The following is a 14508-nucleotide window of genomic DNA, read 5'->3' on the forward strand; positions in this document are numbered from 1 at the left end:
AACCTATGGAGCGTTTTTCTGTAAATGCCTCTAACATTTGCAGGTTGATAGCTTGCTTGTTTTGTTAGGATTTTTCAAGAGACAGTGATCTTTTTAAAACAACAACACTTCTTTCCATAGTTAGCATAAAACAAACTCCTTAGGGTAGGAAGAATGAGAGAACAGTACCAAGTTGGTCTGAAACTACATCTGGCCCAGAACCTCTCAAAAATGGTAAAAATTTCCATTAACACACTGAGCTGCCATTCCCTGAAGAGATGCTAGTCTTGCTGGGAAAAAGTTTCTCAGATATTCAAGAGTTTTGTCCAAGATAACCCATCAGCTTCAGGTTTTAGGGGCAAGCCAAGGTAGGAGAGAAGAGAATATTAAAGCTATCATACCTTTTCAGTTTGGAGAATACAAGATGAGGACAAATTTATCCTGGAAACATGTGAAAACTGTGTTTCATGACACAGAATTTTTGCAGAGACCAAGCCCTCAAATTATGGAAAGTATTCTAGGGAACCCAGATAGAAAGAGAGCAATGCTTTTAACAGTGTGTCCAGAATTATTAAAACCAACACAAAATCTTCGAAAGGTTTTCTTTAAAGATGATCTGAGCTCTTGAGGCAAGATGTAGCTAAAGAAAAAGTCAGATCTTCCTTTTAGGTGAAGTACCTTTTTGGAGAAACTTTCCATGTACGAGAAACCATTGATACACTGGTTTTCTCTAGTGACCAGCACAGGACTTTTTACAGCAGTGTTTAGAAGGCTACTATGGAACTATGAATATAGCAGACTAGATCAAATATTTACACAGGGGCCTGGGTGTCTGAAGAACTAAACTGCCTGCTTCCCACTGCTCTTGGCATCCACATTTAGGTTCAATTCCTGCCAGTATGGCTATCTAGTATCACTGCTTCAAGAGACACTGCTATAGATTTGTAGGTCAACAGTTCTTTTTCTATATTTATCTACTTGAAATGTCTTTGGGGCAAGTCTTTGGTTTGGATATCCAAGCCTTGTTATCATCAAGTAAGAGAAAACAGCATAGATTTTCATTAACACCATGTATTGCTTTAAATTCCCTCTTCTGTATTGCATAACAGAAAGCTCAGAGTTCCCTTGCAGTCTCTACCTATATAAAGCTTACATTGCCAGGAGAGTATTCAACCGACCAAATAATCAGAGGTCATCACAAGAGCAAGTAATCAGCCTGATCTGGCTGGACATGTATGTGTGTGCAGGAAAAATAGAGTAGGTGAAAAATTCCACAGGAATTCCACTTCACAAAGAATGTAGTTCTGGGCAGCTTACACTACAGCAAAACCTATTTTCAACATCAAAGCAGTGGAAACACTAAGGAGGGGCAGCTTTCTTCGCAGGTTATGGACATTTTATATAGGTCCATTAAGAGATAAGCAAAGATTAGGACTTGCCATCAGGCTAACCCCTATAGAGCAGTTAGAAACAATAGTAAGCCAGTTGTGATTTTCTTTCTTTACTGGAATTACCACAATCCACTGACTACAGTCAAAATGTTCAACTCAAGAATAGCTGCTCGTATAGATTTCCTGCTTGCCTGCAAATGCATTTACCTCAAAAACTGTTTTTAAAAGGAAAGTATCTCTAAAGCTATGGAATAAATCTGTTTCAGTGCCAAAGAGCTCAGTATTTCTTTCACAACTATAACAAGAAAAAAGACTAAAACTCTGAGGAAGCTTTCAAATTTTTTTTCTGGGATAGAGACAAGCTAATCCTGGAGCAACTAAAGAAGCACTCATATTCACTTTTCAAGTGTTTGTGCCCAGGATATTATAGCTTTTTATGTGTAAGAAAGTGAGTCTTCTAAGAAGTAGTCCAGGGCCTGGCTCTAACACATCTCAGGGTACACGGCAATTTCATAGCTGGCCATACAGAAGATGAGCAAGCCAGACATGTAGATTTTCTTTCTGAACACTTCTCTTGTATGCAAGGCAGAATGATGGAATTAGAGGTTTTGTTGAACTTCAACTCCTACATTACAGAACCCTTAAGCTCTGCAACAGCAACATGGACTGCAGGTGGCCCACTATATTTTTTTTTCTTCTTTTCTATATAAAAATGGGGATTAAAGCAAAAAAAAAGATTTTTCTCACTAGTCTGTATTTGTAATGCAGATATGAGGCATCATGATTTGTTAAGGAGAGCAATCTTTAGAGAATCCAACATTTCTCCCCAATAGCTTCCACAGCTAGCACATGATGCAACCATCTGATCCTCCAACAACTGCCTTGTGTACATTTTGCAAGGACTCTGGCAAGAGACAGAAGTAAATGCTCCTGAAAATCTACCAGATCTGCTGCTGGTATCACCACCAGTGCTGGAGGGAGGCACAGTATGCTAATACACCAGACTTGTACTTTGACAGAGACCTGTGCTATGATTACTGCCAGTGTTCCAAATCTCCTATCAGATCTGTGATAGGCCACAGTAAATCCAGGCAAACCTAGCTAGAACTTGGGTTGGGTACCATTAAATTTTAAAATGCAAAGATGAACTTAAGCAACAGTGAGAAACCAGACAAACCGATAGGCTCAAGTGGTTTCTCAGCAGAAATGAAGCACATCTGTTCCTTCCAAGCTGGAGAGCTAAATCTGACCTTTGGAAAAGACATATGAAGGCTTAGATCCCAATATTGCTCCAGCAGCACAACCAGAAGTTTTGGAAAAATGATAGAATAGTTTAATAGTAGCAGGTTCAAGTTTCTAGACAATGAAAAATGACAAACTAACAAGTTACAATAAGCATCTGACAGCAAGCTCTCTCTCCACACAACTTCAGACCTGCTTCAAAAACTACCAATGCACACAGATAAGCTCAGCCTGCCATGCACTGTGGTTTACTGCTCAACTTCTGCTGAAAAAGGTATCAACTCTGCAGAGGCTTTCTGTGTCCCTCACACAGGTCATAGGATCACTCATTCCAACATCTATGTACTAGAAACTTCACAGCTCAGTTTACAGCTCTTTCCTGTACAGTTTTAGAATTTAAATGAAGGCTTGACATAATGTATGCTAAGCAATGCACTTATGTGCTTTTCTTATTCTTTTCTCTCAACTCCTTTTCATAATCTTTCCTCTCCCACTCAATTCTAGCCCACTCCTTCTCACAGCAGATCACTGCTGTTTTGTCCAGTGTCACTCAGCACTGGAGGAGATTGAAGACTGGCAAGTGACAGCTCTTACATTTGTTTTTTTTTTTTTACTTGACTAAAGTGTACACATACTTCTTTCTGACATTTAATAAGGAAGAATTATAGGAGGCTTCTGAGCTTTAAGATAAGCCACTTTTTTTTCCAGGCTTTTTTCTCATTTTTGTAATTTCATATATCACCTCCAAGATATCTTCAAATGCTCTCTCACAAAGCTTCTGATATCCCTGATATTGCCTGCACCAAAGTAATACCTTTTTCTTTTACCTCAAGATGTGTTTTCATTTCTAAAAAATATTCAGACAAAGTAAGCAGCAATATCCTGCTGTTTAACCTGTTTTGTCTCAATTTTTTCAGACATATTCAATGTTTAGAATAACCATCCTATTTTTACTGGTTTTTAAGAGGAGAATAGCTTCCTGATCTAAAGCAGTGGGTTATGCCAGTAACCCACTAATAATCCAGAGAGCTAGTACAAGAAACTAAACAGAGCCAGTGTCATTTCAGTCAACAGTAAATAAAGCACACAAATAAAAATATTTTTATTTCTAAAGCTGGAAAATTATTTTAGCTAGGAATATCTTTCTTAATTTTTGGTGCATAATATCTTGAGTAAGACTACAAATACAGTAATTCATTGGTCTCCCAAAGCAGCATGCCCTTTGGATTCACATCAGTTACAGACAGGTACAAAGTAGTTTCCCTTACCTTTGTTCTGTATTGCAAAGATAAAGCACTGCCTCGTGCTTTCTTGCTGCAGTGGTGAAGGTTACTTACCGCTTCAGAGTTATCAATGAAAGGGTCCGTCTCGTCGTAGCCGTAACCGATGTCGATCAGATCCTGCAGGCGATCTTTCCGATGCTTGTGGGGCTTGCCACCCTGAAGACAAAGCAAATGTTACATCACTTAGGAAACATGACAGCAACGTTCTAAAGCCTACAAAGCATAAGGCGTTGGTGAAACAGTCATTCAAGGAATTAGCAGTTTTGCTTTCTTGAATGCTTCCCTGAAGATGGTCTAGATGACTAATGAAAACCTCCACACAGAGATGCCTTCTGGCAAACGGGCCTCACCAGAATCACCCCTGAAAGGCAGTCACTAGCTACCTTCTTCTGCAAGACCAAGATCTCCCTTACATTTCCTATTTAGAGATGTTTTCCTGTCCTATGTGTATTGTATATAGTGACTGGACTGCTAATGACAGAAGGCTTGGGATAATTTAGAAAGTGTCAAGTTTTTTCAGTGTCATATTACAGTGTCATTACAAGGGAAAGTGATGATAGCCATTAAGTGTTTCCCTACACAAGATGGATTAATTCTCTACAGCACATAAAGAGTTGAGCTTTAAAACATAAAATGTTACTTGAGTATTAAAACAAGAAGCTGCATCACAAACTATTGATGGATTAACTTATCTCCAGGATGACAGTAAAATTAATTTTAATCTGCAATTATTCTTTTCATGTGAAAATTTAATTGTTAAGTCAAGTAAAGACTCACAGCTAGCTCCAATATTCAGGAAATCTAAACTTAAGGTTACCCAAAAAACATCTTAGGATATAAGGAATAGTTTTCTAGCTCATATATATTGTCAAAATCATCGATAAAAGTCTTAAAAGATAAAATTCTCAAAAAAGCACTGCCTTCATTAAAATGGTAACTTCCATTAATTTAAGACTTGCTCCTGAAACTTCTCTGCCTGCACCCTACAGCTCTAAGCATTCTTAGAGCAAGTCAGTTCTTTCTAGCTGCGACATCCAAATATCACAGTCCATTGGTTGCTATGAGAATGTAGCCACTGTCCAAAAGTGGTTTCACCCCTGCACCTTATGAGTGGTGTAAGCATCTCAACACCTCCTTTTTAACAACATTTTGAGAGCATGCAAGTTTGCAACAAAGTAAACCATGTGCTCTTGCAAGCTAACAGGAATCTCTCTCATTCACTTAAACAAATGCAACAGTCCTAGGAGAAAAACCTGAAAAGTAAATTCAGCTTTTAATTCACATTTCCAAGCTACATTCCAAGCTAAGTACTCCCATCATCTCCTACAATCACTCATCTGGAAAAACCTCTGAATGACTGCACAGTTCCAAAACATGCAGTATTTTTAAAAAAAAGAAAGTTTGTATGAGATGGATGAGAGAAGAAAAAGTAAGTTAGAAAAAGGCAGCACTTAATAATTCTTATTAAACTCCAGTGCAAAAGCTTATATAATTCATGATTCTGACTCAGATGCCAGCAGGCTAAGAATCCTTCATAAACCATACCTCACCTGTACTGAACTCACTAATGTGTAATGCGATCCATCGCTGTACTACATATATCTTGCTAGTAACCATCAATATCCTTGTCTGAAAGTCTAAAATCTTTTTGCAGCAATGGTTATTCTATGATTTCAGTATAATAAAAGGGCAGTACAAAAAAATTTAAATTTCCAATACATTCTGACTGTCTGATAGTCATAAAACCAGATATAGAACAAAAGTAGCAACAAAAAAAGAAGTCTTAAAATAGCTGAATGAACAAAAGCAGTCCTAAAATACTACCTGTATTCAGACATATAAAAATATCTGAACCACTGTGTATATAATTAAGAGATTTTCCTTCAGGCCTGGCTCTACCCAGTTCTGTTTAAGGAACTGTGTTGAGATTTCATATGATCAAGACGTTAAGGATGCAAGACTGCAGCAGAAGAATGAAGGGATTATCTGTGTCAGTGTCCACCATGCAGCACTTCAGGGAACTTGTTATAACTGCAGCTTTCCTCCAACCTTTTTGTCCCAGAACATAAGTAGTCACAATAATAGAGCAAATTAAGGTGTCAGGTTCCTGAAGCTGCAAATACTACTCATGCAAGTATTCAGAAAAGCCAAAGATGACTTGAAGATATTAACTGTTACATTAAACCTTGCATTTAAACAACCTTTGCCCAACAGGACTAGAAGGTAGGTGGCAAATAAAATGCCAATACTTGAAGAATCTTGAAGAGAAGAATCTATAAAACAGTAAATCTGGTCTTTGTGGTGGATAAGTTAATAAAAGCTATAAACAACAGAACCAGCAGACATAAGAACATACAGAGCAGGAACAAATGTTGGTAGAAGAAAGTATTTCAAATGCTTTAAAAATGTGCCAAACATCTTTAAAAACAAGAAATTGTCATGAGATAAGGAAGGTCCACTTAAACTGATGTCTGATCTACAGCTAAGAAAGAAAAGGTAAGAATAGGTATCTCATTTTGGCAAAGAGTGATCAGCAAAATTATTATGGATTATGCATTCATTCACCTTTAGAAGCAACACAGCAGGTAAAGATTTGGAGAAGGACAGGGGTCTACAATGACAATTTACTGAGGAAAGTAAAGGAAAAAAAAACAACTGAAGAATCAATAAAGACCTTACAGTTGCTCTAAATTTAATATGATAAATAGGCAGTTAAATTCAGCATCAATAGAGCAAGGTAATCCACATAAAGTAAGTACAACCTAAGGGGAAAAAAAAAATACATAGCATGCTGCAAATTTGTTATGCTGCTCAGGAACCACTGGAGTTGTAAGGCACAGTTCAGACATTTGCTTAATCAAGAATGGTCAAGAATTCTGTAGGTCCCAACTCATTTTTTTGACCATTCTTGATTAAGCAAGAATGGTCAAAAAAATGAGTTGGGACTTATAGAATAAAAAAAGGAACAGAGAACTAAACTAGAAGTCATCATTGTAACACTGAAATATCAGGGCACCATACCATTATACCATTAATATCCTTTAATTTAAAAAAGGCAATTAGAACAAAAAAGACAACAGGAAGCCAACAAGGATGCTTAAAGATAAAAAACACCACTTCCATATAATAATGTTAAGACACTACAGCTGGAGAACTAAAGGGCTGGATTTAGATGACAACATCAAAATCACATGCAATGTGCAGAAGAACTGGAAGTGTTTCTCTGTTTCTTACAATACAGAAACTATGGAACACTACAAGAACTCATCAGGTTTAAACACAGTGTGTTTTTATATGACAGTCACCATGATGCTCCAGTGCTGTGGAACACACAAATAAGGTCACAGTCTGGTAGATTTCTGGCAGAAAGCTTTATAAAGATTAAACATGTGACCTTTAGCTTTGAGAAAAATTAAGATACAACACAGACTGCCAGACAGACACAGTGAAGTAATATCAATCAACACTTGCTCTATTATACTTTCAAGTATGAGATTCTACTAGTGTCAGAGACTAGGCTACCACCCATGAGATGGATCTTCATTTTGATCCAAGAAAAGCTCTGATATATGTACAGTACTGTCCAAGGTTCAGTATCATGTGTTCACAACAGCATTTGATTTTTTCTAAAGAGTAACAGCAATCAAAACAATGAAAATGAGAATCCTTCACAGCAGGCTTTTCATGCTGATGTTTAGTATGTGCAGCAATTACAGGAGAGTTCTGAATAATCAGGTAAACAAATGGTACTTTATGCATTTTGTTTTACAAAAATACAGTTTTTCATAGGCTTTTCTTAGTATGTGCAAAATATATCAAACTGTACTGATTTGGTTATGAGTACAGCAATTTATCTGAAAAGAAGTGAAAAGTCTTCAAAGCAGACTGCTCTTCATGCATCAAATTTTCCAGAAGTACTGTCACATGTTATGATTAAAACCAATGTTTGACTCCATTTTAAACAGCTATATTTGATAAGTAATACCTAATTATTAGGTACAGCACTTCCTGCAAACCTGAAAAAAACCTTTTATTTTTTTCTCATACATCACTGATTAGATTTACACTAAAGCACTGTTAAGGAGTGTTACAGTGTAACTCCAGCTAGGAAGAATATTCTGCAGCTGGTCATTCCCTTGAGGAGAATGGCCATCTACTACATGGGATCCCTGCTCCACTTGAAGCTATGCAGTGAATGTCTCACCACAAGAAGCAGAAGATGGCTGGATGCTGTCAGAACATGAGCAATTGTACTGGATCAGCATTCAGAGATGCAATTCCTCTGAGCATGGATGGCAAGTAGAGACTGATGGCTCTTACATTGGAAGAGAAAGGAGAGGGAATTTCTAACACAAGGAATCTTAATCCCTCATCATCCTTCATGCTTAGTGGCTCTAACCTAGTAAGTGGTTCTTTATATAGAGGACATTCCCTTTCATGGGGTTGGAAGGGACAAAAGGCAAGTCAGAGAATGAAAGGCATGGAATTGGAAGTGCAAGTAGTAATGAAGATTCAAGTGCACCACAAATTTAAACTGTTGAAAATTGTAATTTTTTGTTACAAGCATCTATTCGCCCCTTTCTGTGACTACTGAACACTGAACTGTGGTTTTCTTAAGTCTAATAACATGTTTTGTCCATAAATGTACAGGTTCAGCTTTGATGGATGCATAAACATATATGTAAAATTAGATTACTTCCACTACCACTCCCTCCTACCTATATTGCTTTACATACTTCCATTGACTTTCATCAACTGTAGTTAAGCAACTTGTTTCAGACATTATAAAATCCTTAACACCTTAATGGCAGAAATGAGTTTTCTAAAAAAGTGTGAATGAAACATTTTACTGTCACATTCAAAAAATTATTTATAATTCAAATTAAAAGCAAACAGCATTTTGGAACAGCCTTCTCATTTAGTACTGGATTCTCTCAAGCTCTCCAAAAGATGAGACTGATTCTTTTCAGTTTAAGAGCTGATTTTATGTATCACAGCTAAAATGCCTTGAAGTAGTAATTACCTCTACAGACTATATAGACTGAGCACTTAGAAAAATCTGCCTCAGCCAGGAAAAAAAAAAATCCAAGTCAGACAAAAAAGATTTTAATATGTATATTAATAGCAAAAGATACAAATGACTGCTCTTGTTTCCCTTCTTTATTATTGAGGTGTTCTATTCATAATCCAGAATATCAACATGCCTCGGCATGATGATGAGCACTGATTGCCAGCTCAGACTTAATCACCCAACCCTACCCATACGAATTCTTAAAGACCTGTTTGGGTGTGGTTTTTGTCAACATTTTCTGATTTCTACCTCCATTTAGTAGTGAAAGGCTCTTTATGTTGTTAGTTAGCGTTGTTCAAGTCACTCACACTACACTTTCCCGAGCCAGTAGAGTATCTTTAGGCGTTGGCAGCTACCAGACATTCATCGAGCAATGATTTACTTTTTAACAAATAACTTCCTATGGAAACATTCCAAACTAGTCAGGACATCAAGATTCATCAGTATTTAGCCAAAGAGAAGACCTGTTCAATAATGCACAACAGCATTACATAAAAATTTTTTCCTCCAGCACAGTGTTAGAGCATGAATATTGACCCGCATCTATTACCAAGATTACCAAGATTATTCTCTTCCAAGAATAGCTTCACAAGCTATAACATCTATAGACAAATCTATTTAGCAGACTTGTCTGATAAGCTTGTGGCAGCTTCAAGGTACTTAAATGAAATACTGTCAGACAGTTACCGCCAAAATGTACAGAAGTCATTTGACACTACATCAGCAACCTTATTCAGGGAAAAAACCACCAACATTATCTGTTATAATTTTTAAATATTTGTATTTTTTAACAAAGTGCATTAACTCACGTATTTTGCCTCAAACTTCTTGGCAAGCATTTCTACTTCATGTCGCTCACGTTGTTCATCATTATATGGATCCTCTAAATGAACCGATTTCTTCTGAAAAATGCAAAAGTTACACATTCATTCCATAAGAAACACAGAGTGCATCTCAAAACCTATTCAATGTCAAAAAACAATACTCTGATGACTAAGTAGTCAGAATTTATACTTAATATCTAAAAATTATTTTGATCATTGAATTACCATCTAGCTACTTTTCTTCTGATGACAACAAAACCAGAATTAAGATAAATACTCAGATTTGTATTTTCCCAAGCATTCCACAACAACCTCAACTAAAAGTCTAAGTGTAAGAGAGATTATTTTTTTTAGAAAAAACTCTCTCTAATCACAACTCCTTTTTATCTCTGCTTCCACTCACTGACCCCTCTAAGAGCTGTTATGATTCTTCTAGACACAACAGACAGGATGTACATGGTGTGTTAACCAGGAAGGAAGCAGCCAGAAGACTCTAAAAAGCTCAGTAAATCATAACCCTAATTAATCTAAGTCTTTTATCGAAAGAAAAAAAATTACAGTGCAAGAGTTAATTTCAGTAATCATAGCCATGTTAGCCAAAAAAGTGAATTAATAATCCAGCTATACATACAACGAGGGAGTAGCCCCTTACTTTTTTGGTGTTTTTTAGAAAAGAGGTTTTCACTGAGAAAGTCAATGAATAGGGTATACATAGTGCTTTTGGTTTTTTTAATAGGTGATGGCAGAAAAACAGGGCTGCCCTCCTTCAAACTGGAGTTTACATAAATACAGTAATTGCCAGAAGGGGGAAGGTACCAGGATGCTAAAATATGGTGAAATGGAATTCCATTTTGCAGAACTTTATCAATGGCAACTGATTTTACTGCACATGGACTACTCACCAATGAATAAATGAAGATTTATGAAGAATAAAAAAAACTAAGTTCAGAAAAGCAAGATCTTTCCTCCATAGTTTAAGAAGCCAGAATATTGACTAAATGGTGACCAAACCAGCTCATTAGCATCAAGACCAATGTAATGAGGAAGGTAAGCTAAGCAAAACTGCAAACACCACATAATTACAATACATTTTCCAGACTGAGTATTTGGAGAAAAAAATTAATAGAGGCTATAGTTACTCCTAAAACATAAATTAAAGCCACTTACTTATTTCCTGCAGGCATAATTAAATATAAAATACTGCTCAATTCATGAAACATCATTTTCTCTACTTTTAGCTGGGAAAAGGTATTCCTCATCTTCTGCTAGGCATTTGTGGCTTTTTTCTAACTGTGAAAGGAGACAAGTTTGAGCCTAAAGATCAATAAAACTTAGTACTTAAGTGTTAACTTGCCTCTCTCCATCAAACACTCAAAGCTGACTATCTATTTGTTTAGTTAAGCAGTACTGAAAACTCAAATCCAAGCAAATTTTAGTTTTGGCTGTTTCTAAGGGATGGATGGCTCCTGAACTAAGACATTACTACTTCAGCACCTTTGGAGCCTGTTCAACAGAAGGCAACTTGAGCTTCTGGCTCATCCACTTAGACTTGGGTTTTATGCACCAAGCCTCAGTCACCCCAAAAGAAATGGGAGCGCACTTTCACTTCTGCCAGCATTTAAGAGGCAAATAAACCCTTTAACCACACAAACTTATTACTCACATTCAAAACTTTACATAAATCCTCCCAGAAGATGAACTCTACAAAACAACCCAATCAAAGAATGTTCTCTTCATCAAGGCAAAAAAGGACAAAGACAGCACAAGTTTTTAAACTAAACATTTCCACTAGCTTCTGATTCAGCATAGGAACCTAAATTTGGAATTAAAAAAGAGACAGAAGTTGCACTGCCAAATCAGTTTTGGGATTCTCTATCACTTCATTATTATATAACTACTATTATCATGGCCCATTAAAGCCATATTTGAAGTTATGCCTGAGCACCAGTGCTTGCCTTTCTTCGGAGAGCTTTTCTTGGTTGTTACATTTCCAAGAATACTACAAGATAGAAAGACAAGCTCTTGACTTTGTAATGTTAAATTTTAATGGGAAATGTTATTAAAAAGTTGAACAACTTCTTATAAGGGAGGAGTCAACAATAGTTTCCAGAAAACCAAATCAATCTTTACTCCTACAAAAAAATTTGCATAGTAAAGTATCTGAACTGTTAATTTTAAATTGAAACATTATTATAACAATGAATTTTGAAATCTAAAACTCTATTTAAAACCACAAAATTAACTACCAATTCATTACGACCTACTTTGAAAAAGTAAAAGTCAAAATTTTAAATCTTCCCTAATATTAGAGTAGCTTTTCCAGGTTCTACCATATAACAAGCAAGAAATTAAACTGACAGGCCAAGTATACATCAGGTTTTAAACATGAGTAAAAGTCCAGAATCACTTGAAAAGGATCCTAATTCATGACACTGTTTTACATAGTAAATCAGCTGATTATTCTCCAACCCAGTAATAGAAGTGCCATTATGATCCATTCATTTTAATTTGGACTCTGCAGAGCTGAAAAATATACAAAGTTTCTTATAAAGCATTACTATCACTGTCTCTGCTGTAAAAGCTGTTTCTGATCCCACCTGTACCAAAATCCCCTAAATCAATGCTCTCCCACCCCCAGAAGACATGGAATTTGCATCAGAACTACATCAGAAAGAGCCCGTTTTCCCCGAGTATGTGATTAAGATACTGGCAACCTTCAGAATAAAAGGCAGTTATGGAACTGGGAACTGCCAAAGGGAAAAGTCAGCCTTCAAGTACTGAACCACTTCTAAACACTAACACAATTTTCACCTTCACGGAACTGCTCAGAAATATTGCACTTCAGAGAGCAGCGTGATTATGCTGCACTAATTCTGAGGAGTCATAACTGGCACTGTTTGCCCACAACAGCTGTAGGACAGGATGAACAGAAGGAACCTTTTAACTTGCATGACAAGATCTGAGGGATTAAAATCAGTCACTGATTTTTCTGCCTTCCACATTTGAACACAAGCCAGTGTGTATATCCCTCCTACAGAAGAAAAAGTGAGCAGCTCGCTAAGTATAGCTACAGTACCATCATCTCCTAGAAACACTTTGGTTCAGAAGAAAACCTTAACCATATTCAAGTTTGTGCTGGATGTAAAAATCCCATGGCAGTATCTGTACTGGTATTTGATACTTGCTTTTATCACCAGATCTACCACAACCTTCTAAGTAGTAGTTACTTACTCGCCCTCTGCCTTTTCCAGTAAGAGACAAGCTTTCTCTAAAACTGCGCACTGGATAAAATGGAAGCCAGAACTATTTAAATCAAGTTCAACTTCACTCAACTAAGAATGAGCAGCTCAGTGTAACCAGCTTAAGGACATGCGTCTCTCCTTCCTACTTGGAACCCTGTTGATTGGCTAACACTGCTTGCTTCCTGAAGTTGTCTGCAGAAGCTTTATCCTTAAAAAAACAAAGTAGTTCAAGTATCAAACACTTTCTGCTTGGGAGGAACAAGCAAAGAAAGAACACTTTGGTTTTTTTCCTTGAATTAAGTTCCCAACACTTAAAGTGTGGTTACCGGTTCAATATTAACTCTCATTTATCCCTGTCTCCTCCAAGACTACAAAAACTCCTCTCCAAGTCTGCTAATGACCACTTCCCTGCTTCTCGAGGCTTATAGCAGAGCCGAGCTTTCTTTATTTACCTGCACACACCCTATGTACAACCCGAAATACAGACTGGCGCGATCAGAGTTTCTTTCAGCTGCCGGTAAAGGGCTCCCAGGAAGGGAGGATGCAACACCTCTCGGGGCAGGGAAGGGGAGCGGCAGGGAGGTGAGCCGGGGTAAGCGGGACACAAGACAGTGGCGCTCCTCTGCCTCAGCCCGCAGCAGAAGCCAGGAGCCCTTGGCCAGCTCAGGGACAAGAGGGAAGCCTCCCCTTCCCCCCACGGGCACAGGCGCAGCCTCAGCACCAGGAGGAGCCCGCAGCGACGGCAAGGCAGCCGGACTTCCCTCCAGGACGCCGCCCCTCCCGCCGTACCGGGACCACCCCCGAGCAGCAAGGGGTAACCGGTAACACTAGCGGCAAGGCCGGGGCCGCCGGCAGCCGAGAGGAGGAGGAGGAAGCGCGGCGGGGCCCGTGCCGGCGGGAGGGGAGGGAAGAAGGGGAAGGGGAGGTCCCGTACCCGCGAGTCCCCGCACAGCAGCAGCTCCGGGTAGCTGAATTCCACGCAGCCCTCCTCGGTGGGGTCCTTCAGCACCACCTCCAGGCGGACCGTCTGGCGGAGTGGGAGCGCCTCCCGCGGCGGCGGTGGCTCCTGCCGCCCGCTCTGGCGCGGCGGTGGCGGCAGCGGCGGTGGCTCGGGCCGTGGGGGCTCCCGCTGCGGCGGCTGCTCGGGCCGGCCGGGGTCGCGGGGCGGCTCCGGGCGGGCAGCGCTGTCGCTGGGCGGCTCGTGCGGCGGCGGCTCCGGCGGTGGTGCCTCACGGCCCGCCGGAGGTGGCTCCGGGTCGCGGCCCGCCGGCTCTCGCTCCAGCGCCGGGCTCTCGCCCTCGCGGCGCCGCACGGGTGACAGGCTAATGAACGGCACCCGGCGCGGCTCCGCCATCCTCCGCCGCCGGCGCCCCCCCCGCCCGCCGTCCGCCGGCCCCCGCCTCACACGTTCGGTGACACCGCTCTCCGCGCTCCCTCCCACCGGCCCCGGCTCCTCCCTCTCCCTCCTCCCCGCTC

At 39.4% G+C, this 14508-nt stretch overlaps 1 protein-coding gene across 2 annotated transcripts in view; it reads right to left on the reverse strand.

Annotated features, from left to right (window-relative positions):
- UBN2 (ubinuclein 2) overlaps positions 1-14401 on the reverse strand; it is a 51824-nt gene extending 37423 nt beyond the window's left edge. The window contains exons 1-3 of one of the 2 annotated variants that reach the window (XM_059846589.1): positions 13967-14401; positions 9776-9865; positions 3950-4051 (exon numbers count right to left, since the gene is read on the reverse strand). In XM_059846589.1, the coding sequence (XP_059702572.1) occupies positions 3950-4051; positions 9776-9865; positions 13967-14386 (612 nt within the window). In that variant the 5' untranslated portion in view covers positions 14387-14401. Of the gene's footprint in view, positions 1-3949; positions 4052-9775; positions 9869-13966 lie in introns of both variants that reach the window. The other variant, XM_059846588.1, reaches the window with a different exon arrangement.
- Between the last annotated feature and the right edge of the window lie 107 nt (positions 14402-14508).

This window comes from Haemorhous mexicanus, chromosome 5, assembly GCF_027477595.1.
Source record: "Haemorhous mexicanus isolate bHaeMex1 chromosome 5, bHaeMex1.pri, whole genome shotgun sequence".
In the NCBI taxonomy this organism is placed as follows: domain Eukaryota; kingdom Metazoa; phylum Chordata; class Aves; order Passeriformes; family Fringillidae; genus Haemorhous; species Haemorhous mexicanus.